Source organism: Lonchura striata, chromosome 1, assembly GCF_050655825.1.
Source record: "Lonchura striata isolate lonStrDom1 chromosome 1, ASM5065582v1, whole genome shotgun sequence".
Taxonomy (NCBI): domain Eukaryota; kingdom Metazoa; phylum Chordata; class Aves; order Passeriformes; family Estrildidae; genus Lonchura; species Lonchura striata.
Window position 1 is genome coordinate 94,176,605 of NC_140703.1, and position 13,234 is coordinate 94,189,838.

Here is a 13,234-nt window from a genome sequence, read left to right on the forward strand (position 1 = left end):
CTAAAAGCTACCAAAAAACACTTTTCAATAAAAGTTAGCAAATCAGGAGTAGAACAATGCATTTGCAAGGTTCAGACTCCTTCCTTCCCCCAGGTAAAAACCCTTAGCTTCTCCCATTGTGTTCTTTAACAATTGTTAAACCTGCAAGTTGACAGCTTCATCATTATCATTACAACTACTGAATCTCCATTCTCTGACATCTGAAATGATACTGTATTACACCGCTTTCAATTTTCATAAACAGATGCCTTGCTGTAAGGACAAAACATCCTGAACTACAACATCCACCTGTACATCCAAGAACAGAACACCATTCTACTCACTACCTTAGCCTTTGCCATATGAAATTCACAGAACATTCAGAAGGACTAACACCTCAGACAAACCAAGAGCACCCTGAGGAAAAGCTTTTTCTCTCCAATCCTACATAAGCCTGTGAGAGACAACTGCCACAATAACACACTTCATGCACTGAACACTATTGGCACAGACTATCTTAAAAAGCCCGTGAGCAAAGGACAGACACAGAGAAGCAAAAGCTATAGCAAAAATCTGTCCAGTAAAACACCCTGTCTTTTATTGACACAAGTAATCAGATTATTCATTGACACACATTTCTAAGAATTACAGCAACACTGACAAGTAAGTGAATACTGTTTGCTTTATTAACATTAATACTCCCTCCACTTCAAATTATCCCAACATCCAGATTTTAACCTCTCTCTTTCTGTATATTCTATCAGATCAGTGTTTTTCTTCAGACTTCAGGCAGCCTAAATATCTGCAATTTATTTAGATATAGACATGAGCAAATGACTTTATTTACAAGAGATAAGAGAATCCTAGAAGGATTGTGGAAGCAACTTGTCTTCAAATCAGCAGCAATAACCAGCTTTCCAGTACCCAGGACAACAGAGGCTCCTACCAAGATCAAGTAAAGAACACAGCAACAAAGTATTCTGCAAGAGTGGTTCAGCATCTTCACCTTGTTGTTTACAGTACTAAAAGACAGGTTTACCTCACTGAACTTCCCCTGGCTCTCTAGTGAACCTATCTTCCTTCTGTAACAAACAGAAATAGGCACTTCGCAATCAGTAAAGCTCTACAAATGCCATCGTGGCACAAGATGACTATAACAAATCATCCTCTGGAGATATCTACCCCTCTGCCCTGACATGAGAGAGGAAACCAGGTGACTTGCTTACACTGTACACCTAACTCTTACAGAATGTAGACTGATGTTAATTCCACCCTTTGTATTATGCAGATATTTGTTCAAGTCTCTCTTACTTTTTCTCAGTGCAAACTCTTCATCTGATGGCTTCCGCTCTGGCTTGCGTTTGGGAAGCAGCTTTTTCATGGTTTTAGGGCTTTTACTGAGATCCTGTATAGGAAAAATAAAAAGTAAAGCTTCTAGACAGCATTTCAAGATTTTAACTTCTAAGATGCATACAGGAATTACTAACTAAAAAACTTAACAGCACCAAAATTCAATTTACTAGTATTTTTTGCCATGTTCAATTCACTTGAATTGGCTGATTTCCTCTCTACCCTTTCTCCAACTACACACACATCCAAGTATTTTGTCTGTTCTATTAAGAGAATAAAACCTGCTGCAAAGGCATCCAGCCTGTTTGGGATCTAGAGTGAAGAGAAGAGGCAGGAATACCTTAACAGGTCTTTTTCCTGAACAGCTGAAGAGACAACCCATTTCACTTGTCTAGTGGGAAGCAAGTAAAAAAGGACCTAACAAGGAAGCTTGGCAGGTACTATAGCTTTCAAAGCCAAAATTTCTGAAAGTTTAGGTCTGTTTTTACAGAGGTCTACAGGAAATAAAACCAAAACCCAACATAATAAATGAAAACCACAAAGAAACAACAAATCCAGCAGCAATTCTGCACAAAATGTGGTCATAGTAATTTACAGGAACAATACTAAGTTTCAGGTACAAAAGGAAGATGCTGCTCTACTTTTTACCTTAAGGATACTATACATCTTCTGTGAAAATACAGAACAAGAAAGTAAAAAGGTGATTGAGCAGGACCTACCAAAGTTGATCAAGATAGGTTTTGGACATTATTGTATGTTAAACACTATAAAAATTATTGAAATTTTAATACATTGGAGAATTTAGTGGCCTACACATGAAAGTATAACAGGATTTCAAGTTAAATGACAAAATAAGCATATAGTACAGCCAAAGTGATACCGCCAAACAGAAGAATCTCTTACGGCAGCTAAGTTTCAATACAAATACTGCACTGCGATCAAATCTCACTTTTCCCGTTGTTTACGAGATTTACAAAATTAAAGGAAAGTCACATGCACACAGCCACCATAAAAAATGTACAGCTTCCTACTGGAGGCCTGCCCCACTCTTGTTTCCTGGCCGCTGCAGCTCACCTCTTTATAGCACAGAGCAGCCGAAGGCCGCAGGGGGGGCGCGGGCCGCAGGCAGCTCAGGCTCCACGGCTTGGGCGTCTTGGGCGGTTCCAGTGGTCCCCAGTTGATTGTGGTGTGTGGAGTCCCATGATGCGAGGGATGAGGGAGAGTGTGGTAGGCAGGAGTCAGTGGTATTGGCTTGCTGTCTGAATGCTTGCTGGAGGGAGTCACTGGGTGGGAAGGAAGCTGTCAAACATGATGGAAAAGGAAAGAAGGCATATTATCGTAATGGAGACATAGTGTCTTCAAGGACTGGTGAAATAATCCACTTGCTATAGCATTTCTGTTTATTACAGCTGGCCTTCGAAAAACTTTACACTAAATTATTTTTTGGAAAAAAGGAGCTTAAATTTTTTATTGTTTACCACATACAGAGTACAAACTAAAGATAGAATAGCCTTGCTCCCACTTCTCTCACCACTAAGGGTGGAGCTGAATTTAGAACCATTCATATCCAACAAGTCAAATGCTGAACCCAAAAGAAATTACTGTTTTTCCACAGCCTGTCAAGTATCACCAATTAAAACCTACTGTTCTAAGTATACTTGAAAAATGGTGAGGTATGCACTTGGTCAAAACAGAAAAAGTAATGATAATGAACTTTTTTTCACCCTATTTAGCTGTTATACCTGGTTTTAAGCATTTTATTCTTTGTTCACACAATTAAAAACAGAATTATCTTTTTACCTATTAAACTACAGTGACAAAATTCAGTTTTTGTTACTAATGGCTAAAAAAAAGTATGTTTCCATGGTGTTATATTTACTAGACAACCTAATTAGAACCTAATTCTGCTCATTCATTTCTTACCGTGTGAGATGGCACAGAGTGAGGTTTAATGGTGGGATTCCCAACAGTTGTGACTTTGGTTTGCTTCTGCAGGTGATCCACCCATTCATGCAAATCTTGTTGATTGTTACAAGATACTAATATCCTTTCAATCATATTTCCTAGGTGATAGAAACCAGAAAGACAAAGGAAACGAAAAAATAACAGCTTAGTTGATCTAACATGATTTAAAAAGACACATTTCCTAAAACATTATGTCCTCTCAATACTAAGCAAAAATTTAAATCGTATTTTCAGCACAACAGCATCCCATTTTTCCAGGCTGTAATACACATGGCCTCCATGTATTTATTCTTAGTCTAGCACAGGTGTTCTTTTTTCCCCTATCTCTAATTAAGCACAACCTTAAATGACAAGAGTAGGAGACAGACTCATCTACTAGCCTTATGCTTCTCCATCCTCCCCAGCAAAGCCAGCACATAGCCCAAAATGTCATTCTTGAGTCTGTACACTACAACACAGGAAAAGTTATAAAATAAAGAGTTCACCAGTCTTCTCTCAGAAAAAGGCATAAAATGAAAGCTAAGGCAAAAGTCACTTGGGAATATAATCTCAACCAAAGAAAACTCACTTCTGCACCATATAACCATTTAATACCATTTAACCCATCACATTCCCCTTGAGGTCAGCTTCATAGCTATTACTGCAAAAACCTATTTTTTTCTCAATATAAACAATTTTCTTCCCCTGTGACTTATGACATTGATATAATACTTGAGACAGTCAAAATTAGTTTCTTTAAATGCAATCTGCTTGGATGAAGAACTGATCCAGGAAATTAATGAAGATACAAAACTCCACCATGGGGACCCTGCACTGTACTTTAAATTGTCTCAGGACATACATGATTAAATGAATGACTACACAGATAGAAACTACCTATAAGCACAATGGCAATAATCATTAACATCAGAGATGCTAAAGAAGAATCTCGTTTTCTCAGAAAGAGGTGGAAAATTTCTAGAGGAAAACTCTTGCTCAAAGCTCTTTCAGAGCCTCTCAAATTCCTATTCTTTCAGAAAATAGTGTGCTTGGAACTGCTTCATCACAAAAGGGCTTCTCCAAGGCCACTGCTTCCATTCATTAAAATACAGAAATTCCAGGATGAATCCCATGCAAAGAGCTCCTTAACTGCTTAAGAGAAGCAGTAAAAAACAACCTTCAAGTGAGGCTCTGTTACAAAGTCTGTACAACCACAGGATGGCTGAGGCTCTAAGGGATCCCTGTAGGTCCCACCCCACAGTGCTCAAGCACAGACACCTGGAGCTGGTTGCTTGGGATCATGGCCAGGAAGATTTCCAGTACCTCCAAGGACAGCCATCTCTCCAGGCACCCTGTGCCAGTGCTTGATCACCCATACCATAAAAAAATTTTTTTCCTCTCTTCAGAATGAACACTGATGATTGAAACAGTGTATCCTGGAATAACTAGTAAATAAAAATATTAATGGGCAATACCTGATATTTCAAATGCATTTTTATGGTTTTCACTGTCTTCTAGCTTTGTAATAGTCATTCCTGTCATAGGCAGTTTTCCCTTAAAAAAAGATGGAAATATCAACATTAAATACAAAATACGTAAAAGCATTACCAATTAAAGAAAATACTAACTTTAAGCTCTTAAAAAAGACATTCACAGTAAATTGACACATACACCCCAATGGGTTTAAAAACATTCAAAAATCCATACAAACATGTCACAATGGAAGTTTCTCATGTGTCCAGCTTCTGCAAATAACATTTGTCATGTCAGTAAGTCTAGCTGATACCTACTCAGGCTACAAAATCCATACAAATACAATAGTAATCATTCCTCAGTCTTGGATTCTTGAAACTGAGACCTTCAGGATCATATTACATGACTGGAGGCAACAGTGACTTCTTTGAGCACATTTGTTTGCAAACTGCCTTATTAGCTCCCAGAATAAGGTCTGTAGAACAAGTAAATTGATGAAAGAGTATTTAACTAAACAAATGCTTATTTTTACTTAATATTTAATAATAAATATTAGATTTATTTCTCTAATAAATCTTCTACTAAATTCCTTCACAGAAATACTTTGAGCAGAAACAAAAGAAGTGAACACCTTCAAATCTGTAAGTTTTCTTCAGAAGAACATACTAATTTTGCAGGAAATCCCATTTTAAACCCAGTCTAGCAGGAAAAAAAAAGTCCGTTTAGGATAACTTTTTGACCCTTTAGCAACACAGAAGAATAAATAAAATTGAGTATTTGTGGGAAGAAAGGCTTTACTGAAAATGAAACTTCAAGAAAAGTTCTTTAAGACATCCTGTATTCTCCTGCACAGAAACACTATTCAGCAAATACTGGCAAAATCACAAATACTATGTACTGTGGAATTTTGGCTCCAACACAGCAAAAAGAATAAAAACAAACTCTATGTTTTCCTCTTTCCTAAAGACAGCAGAATGGACAAAGGTTTCTTAGAAGCTTGAAAATGAAAAATCACTTTGTATTCTGCAGGCACAGAGCATGCTCAGGCCCAAGATAGCAAAGAGAAAGGAGTTCTCTTGTGGCAGCTTCCCCACTGAAGGAAACATGGTGGCCATGTGTACTACATAATGAAGCTAAAATTTGCTCTTTTCCCTTTTTTCCTGTGTTTGCTGGTTCATGAATAACACAGCATAAAACCACAACAAGAGAGATGTGCAAGAACTGCTGACACAGGTGGGGAGGCAATATAGGGGTACACTGGAGACAGAGATCACCTGAACCACATGGCAAGAAAAAGAACAAAGTCAGCAAAACAGAAAACTGAAGTGAACTTGTGAATAATTTATATTTCCCTTCTTTTAACAAACAATCGTGTAGCCCTCCTAAGAAGTATGCTCCTTGCTCCTTGTGACTTCAGCTTACCCCTGCTACAAGTTCTTCCCATAAGCTTCTGTGGTAGATATCAGCACTACTGACCAGAAAATCTGAAGCCTGACAACAAGTGGGCTATTCAGAAATGCAGGATGATGCCTCCAATGGCATCATTTCCCTGAGAATGACTGGGAGAACTGCATCATCTTCTGCCCATATGCATCCCAGTTCTGAAATGTGAACCTCAGAAAAAACATCCAGGAGGCCCACATTATGCACTCTAAACATGGGCTCTGATCAACTGTGTCAGACACAAACAGTGATGAAATAATTTCACCTTGCTGCGAACATGTAGTCATTAAAATCTGGGACATTCTCAGTGCTGGGACTATCATAGCACTGAGAATGGTTGTGAGGAAATTAAGAGTTTTGCTTTCAAGGGATGACTGGAGAGTGAACACCAAGAAAATGCTGTGGCCACTCTGAGTAGAAACTGAAGACAAATCACAGAAAATGGCTTATTTATTTATTGAATAATGCTGTAGGGGATAAAGTGGGTGGAAAGAAGAAGAAATGCAAGTGTTAGGAGAGGAAAAATAAAGCTTTTTAAACAGACTGTTTAATTTCATGCCGCTTGTTAACATACTACATTTCCAGACAGCTGCTTTGTAATCAGTACAAAAGAATCTATCTCCATCAGAAATTCTGACTGTGCCACTTGGAGCACAGAACTAACCTGCCTTTTCTACTATCTTTTTCCATCAACACTGGGATAATTAGAAGTGCCACAAAGTTAATAAACTTGACTGTCTAGTTGAACCACCTAATGCAGCAGCATTTCAGACAAATCAGTCTACAATTGTGGCAAGTAAGGTACAAATCCAAACACAAATTTTGGAATTTAATTGCTCTTAATTTAAAAAAAAATGAAGTCCCATTTTCGTGACTTGCTGTGGTTGATCACATGGGAACACTGAATGACCAACCTTCAGCATTCCTTTGAAGCAGGCAAATCACTGCTTAGAAGAAAGGAATGACCTGTTCGACTGTTTTACAGAAGCATTTCTAGTAGGTGAAATCTGTCTCCTTTTAGAACTTTGTTGCAGTTTTTCTCCGCCTTTTGGTATTTTACTGTGATGCCCCAAACCCACATGGCATTACGTGAACATTTACAAGACTTTGGAAGTCATGTATTGCACATTTGCCTCTCTTAGGAGTCTTTGAAACGACATATTCAAGATGCAAGTGCTTTTGTGAAACACAGCCAGAGCTCCAGGGGAGCCAAGACAAACAGCATCCCTGCACTACAGCAGTTGTTCCACCTCTGGAACAGGCCTGTGGGACAGCAGCCACAAGTACTCAGCTAGGAAACTTGGGAGAGAACACAAAGACTGTCTACCAGCTGTGAGTAGAGGATTTGTGAAGTCAAACACCTAAGGTCCCTAGGGCCACCTTGTATGCATTCCAGGTGGCGTTACCTTGAGAAGCCCAAGGCTGGGGCCAGTGACTCACTCCATGCACTTGATCTTTTCCCATAGTTAGAGCATATCAAGTGTACATTGGAGCATGCCTTCCACTTCAACTTCATCCAGATGGAATCTAGTCTGTGAGCCCCAAACCACTGACTCAGTGCGCATTAAACAGAAAAAACTAAAAGATGCATTTTTAAAGTGTGCCACTGATTCCAAGATAAAACGCTAATGTGGATGCATCTAAACAAACTGATGGTAAGAGCCTAATTCACACTAGTGAAAGCTTAAGGGGGCTGTGCAATCTTGCAAAGTCTTGAGCAGCAGTCAGAGCATTAACAAACCTATGCAGCAACATTGGTTTCCTACACAAACATAAAAAGCTACCAATACTTCCTCTCATCAGCTACTACTAACAAGGTAAAAAAACCCAATGTCTCCATGGTGATAGCCGCAGCTACAAAGAAAATCAAACCTTGCACTTCTAGGCCAGAATTGCATAAAACAGATGACCACTTCTTATTGAAGATATCACCTTTTATCTTTATAAATGCAAAAGTTTAATAATCCAACTAAGTTTCCTATGAAATACCATTTGGAAATAACACAAGTCCCAACACATTTTTACACATATGTAAATATATTACTTTACCTGATAGATAAACCCACTCATTCTTGGGCTGGCAGACAACATTAGCAAAATGTTAGGGAAGAGAAGAAGATATCTTTCATTCTTTTCCTTGTTAGAAAGAAAATGAAAAAGTAAATACACCATCACAAGTCCCCTCTCCCATTTTTGTATTATTAAAAGCTATCAGCATTTTAACTGGATGATTACTCCACCAATATTTGCTCAGTGCAAAACTATTTTTCCATTGTATTTAGAAAAATTTAAAAAAAAAAACAAAAAGGAAAATAAAAAAAGGAAATAAAAAGACAGAATTACTAATTTTCTATTTGAAAAATGCTACTAACACATGCCTATACTTTTTCTAGAAGATTACAGCCTTGTATTTTACAACAGGAATTTTATAGTCTGGGTGAAATACTGACCTTGCTTAATATGATAACAACTGTGTGGTCAATTTCAGTAAAACAAAAATTACATACTGGATCTATTTCTTCCTATAATTTAGATGGATACTGTTACAGTCATATTGAGACTGTGGTCTCTCAAATTGGAGATCAGAGTTTTAAACACTGGATTATGCCCAGAAGTAGAAAAGCAAAGGAATAATTAGTATAGTCACAACAAAAGCACTCAATACTTTGTTCTGGTTTTAATTTTCTGGTTACATGTATGGTTTCATCCATTGTGGTTTTGTTTGGGGTATTTTTAAGGAAGGAGGATAAGTTTACTCTGAATCTACTGCTATAGACAAAAGGGAGAAGCATTAAAGTGTAATATTTGAATGACAACGTAAGTGTATCAACTGACAAAGCCACCATCCTAAATTCAAGCATCTTTGCAAAATTACAAGTCTTTAACAGGTTTTAATGTTTTAAGTAAACATTTGCAAATGTTTATATCATTTTTAGAAAGACAAAACCAAAGCCAGTTGCTGTTGCACAAATGAAGCTGTCCTGTACCTTGCCAAAAAGCTGCAGTGCTAAACAGAAACTTCTAGAAATCCATTACATTTGACATTTTACCTCATAATGAGAGTGGGGGATGGTGATTGGTTTTGCTGGCTTCAAAAAGAGACATGACTGCAGAAGATGCATGATCAGCTCTACTGAATCTTACTTACTTACTTTTAACACCTAACAAAATATCTGAGAGAAAAATATCAAGTGACTAACTTCTAAATATTCAGTTGCATAAACACTTTATGGACCTCTTTGTTCTAAGGGAGGAAATGGACCGAATGAGGTTGCAATTCAGAAGTCCTCATCAGATTCAAAGCCTCATTGATTTTTCAGGAGAACAACAAGCAATAAAAACATGTCAGCAACCTGTATAACATTGCCTTTCTGTTAGCACTTGCTTTTCAGATTATTTTAACATTAGTTCTGGTAGGACAAGTTTTTCTTTATGTTTTATTTGCTTCTTTGGTTAAAAAAAAATCACCCCACTTTGTCACTTGTAACTTTCTAATGTATCTTCTTCTTCTATTTCTCAAAGAGCATTTGGTACTCAAGCTTGTATTTCAAAATTTACTACTTGAGCAATGTGCCCATAACAGCCAAAGAGTTTGTCTCGGACACCTTACAACATAAAACTTTAAACGTTTTGCTATTTAAAACATACTGTAATAACTGCTATGCACAATGACCCTGTAATATAACAACACATAGAAAATCTTGTTCAATTATGCCCTCTAAAAAAGCCCTGCAAAAATCATCTTACAACATTTATAACTGCTGTATTTAATCACTTTTCAGTAAGTTTTACAGAAGAGACTATACACCTTCAAGGAATTTTATTTCAGGTTTTGTAAAAAACGCCTGAAATCAACACAGAAAGACTGTAGCTTACCATCTCTGAAGCACTCTCCCTCTTTCTTTTGTATAATGATTATAGTGAATTTTATTCATAATTGGAGGAGTGACAGTAAAGATGAGAAGGACATTACCTCACTTCCAGCACACTGAATCATGACTTGGGACATGTAAATCACATTGCCAAGTGTTTTGATGTCCTCTCCCTCCCAACAACGAATAGCTTCTGTCAGTATTTGCAGTTCAAGTTCTTTCCGTTTCCGTACTTCTTGACATTGTGCCTAACAAACATAGGGAAAAACAACATCTCTATAATCGCTACTAATTTGAAATGGCTTAAGGGTAAAAACACCACTACAGTTGTATTTACTGCTGCTGTGCTTGTAATGCACAGAAGACAGAACCTTACTTGAAGAATTTTCATTTAGATGACTGCTACCAATATTTTTTATAAACTAGTTTTACTAAAATATTACAGCTTTTCAATACATTGACTTCAATTACCATTCCAAATTCAGTTATAGCTCTGTTATTCAATTTTCTCCTTCCTTTATAATTCAAATTTTGGTATGACTAAGCAAAAATGGACATGGTCAGCAGAAAGAGTAACACCGCTGTCAGAAATAGATATCTATACAACAAAGCACCTTCTTTCAGTAAGCAGAGACATGCCACCTCTGCAAACCTGAGTATTTATAACCTTGTGTTCTTACTTTTATTAAGTAACTCCAACCTGTTCTACTTCTGTTTATTTTAATTTTTCTCAACAGAATTGTTTCCTCTTGCTTTTATAGCACCCAACAGGATGTAATCCACAAACCTCTTCTGAACACTGATAACACTAAATTTCTGATTTAAAAAATGCCAGATTATCATCAGTATACATTCCTAAAAGGAAGCAGAACACATTAACTTTCTTGTAACTGTGACTGCATTAATCATTGCTTGTTGCTGTTGAGGCATACTTTTTCTGAGTTGTTTTTTTTTTTTTTTGTAATGACAGTAGCAGACAGCTTATCTGCTCAAATTAGGCTTCCTGTTCCAATTATTACTAGAAGTTTTGTCTTCTGAACTTCACTAGCACTTTTCTCTTCAAGCTCTCTTAAATTGAACGCCATTCCCTGAGAAGGAATGCACATAGAGAAAAATCAGAACATGTACTCATTTGTTGTAAAGAATCCCTTCTTCAGGACACTTGCCATGCAAGCACTAGTAGAAAGGGAGATGAACTATGATGAGAGGGCAGACAAAGAAGCACAGAATACTTTGCACAACTCTTATACCAATAGTCCACTCACTACAACTCCCCAGCAAACTACCATCCTTATCTCTGCCTATGTACAGCATTGATTTCCAGGCTTTTAAATATTTATTACACATTCATGAAAAAGCTTCACTTTTTTAAGCACTAGAGGAAGATGTAATTAGAAAGCATTCTACTTAAAATATATAACCTATTCTTTTATCACTCTTACAGAAAGATTTTTGAAGGCAGTCATGGATTTTTGAATATCTGGACGATCCGGATGATAATCCTAAAAAAAAAGAGAAAACATACATAAAACATTCAGTTCCAGCAAAATTAATTTTAAAAATTGTTAGAGGCTTAACTAAAACCAAATAAGCAATTCTGTAAAATTGAAGTTGTAGACTGATCTAGTCTCTTCATATCTTCCTTACATTAAACACTGGTGGGTCTGGCTTTAGTAAAACTGCAGTTATTTAGCACAATCCTAGTTATACTTAAAATAAAGCCAAATAAATTTTACAAGACCTAGTGAATAAGAGACTTTGAATTCCCAAGAAGAAAGTATTAATAGAGTTTTGTTTAGCAGGAAATCATAAAGGTGATTTCCTACAGACTATTGAGCATGTTCTGCTGTCACTGGCTGACAAACCAATCTGTGTGACAAGACCTACACACTTTCTATTTATCTCTTTTTTTCCCACTCCAAACATATAACCTATAAAATGCAAAGGTTTGAATATGTCCTCAAACACCTCCTTGTCCTGTAAAGATCACTTTTGGACAGTGCTCACTAGAAGTCAGAGGGACTATTTTGCCAATGTGTTCCACATACTGAGGTGAAAAGCAGCACTCCCTCTGCAAGATAAAGTGGCTTCAAGGAGTGTGCAGTAGACACATTCAATGTCAAGTCAACTAAAGACCCTGGTAAGACTATTCTAGGAATGATGATTAGCTTCTCTGAATAGTTTTACTTTAAATGTTTATCTTTTACAGGAAGTTTTACTGCACTGACTTGTACATAAACCACTGCAGCCTGTAGTTTTAGAAGGCTGCCTGAAGAGCAAACAAATGCAATTTTGGGTCCCATCATGTTTGACATGTACCTTTAAAATAATTGTTGTCAAATCATCATTAAGCTGGAACATAAATGCTGATAAGATATACCTCCATGTGCCTTTCAAGTTCTTTGAGTAACGTGGGGTATTTATCCAGACGCATAAAAGGTTTGCTGAGGCCTGTGGTCAGTACAAGGATCCCAGGGCTGTTTGCACCTTTCATCTCCATGAATTCTCCTAGTTCCTCACTGCATACACAAGATATTTAAGCAAATTAAGATTACATTACCAAAACAAATAAATTACATTGGATTCATGATTCAATCTTTCACCTGCAATGAAGTATGCCAATAAAACAGGAGGCCAAATAAAAAATTAACTCAAGTATGACTTAAATGCTGTGACCAGTTTTAAACAAAATACAGGAACAAAGCCATGTGCAGATTTGGGACCCAACCAGGGAAAAACATACATATGAACAAATCCACTCTTCTACAATACAGAATAAAGCTGTATTTTATTACACAGCTCTTTATTCTAGTAAAATGACATATGACCTTAGAGGTAGTTTACACAAGTAATACACAAGCAAGAGTCAAATGCTTCATACACAATTAAAAAATAGGTATTTACATGGTGACAGGCACTAATAAGAAGACAGAATATTTCAGAAGTTTTTTTTCTCTTGCACTTACATGTTTAATGACTTCATCTCACATCCAAGGTGTTAATGCAAAAAAGTTACCAACATTCATACAAATGGTAGAAATAATCACCGTGCAGTCTATTCTCTAATGAGCTAGGGTTTCATTAAGTGTGGACTTATACAACACACTTCTTTTCACAACAAAGCCACTGTAAGAAATCCATTCTCTCCATGTATCATGAATTGCTACTTCCCA

The 13,234-nt window shown here is 36.9% G+C and overlaps 1 protein-coding gene across 7 annotated transcripts in view; it reads right to left on the reverse strand.

The window, feature by feature from the left end:
- ARHGEF7 (Rho guanine nucleotide exchange factor 7) overlaps positions 1-13,234 on the reverse strand; it is a 116,019-nt gene that overhangs the window by 21,096 nt on the left and 81,689 nt on the right. For all 7 annotated transcript variants that reach the window (XR_014956322.1, XM_021545598.3, XM_021545597.3 and 4 more), the window contains 8 exons: positions 12,442-12,580; positions 11,504-11,563; positions 10,163-10,309; positions 8,239-8,325; positions 4,749-4,827; positions 3,253-3,392; positions 2,404-2,628; positions 1,291-1,384 (listed from right to left, as the gene is read on the reverse strand). Coding sequence is in view for 6 of the 7 variants with exons in the window: in XM_021545598.3 (XP_021401273.1) it covers positions 1,291-1,384; positions 2,404-2,628; positions 3,253-3,392; positions 4,749-4,827; positions 8,239-8,325; positions 10,163-10,309; positions 11,504-11,563; positions 12,442-12,580 (971 nt within the window). In the remaining variant the exon portion in view is untranslated. The remainder of the gene's footprint in view (positions 1-1,290; positions 1,385-2,403; positions 2,629-3,252; positions 3,393-4,748; positions 4,828-8,238; positions 8,326-10,162; positions 10,310-11,503; positions 11,564-12,441; positions 12,581-13,234) is intronic.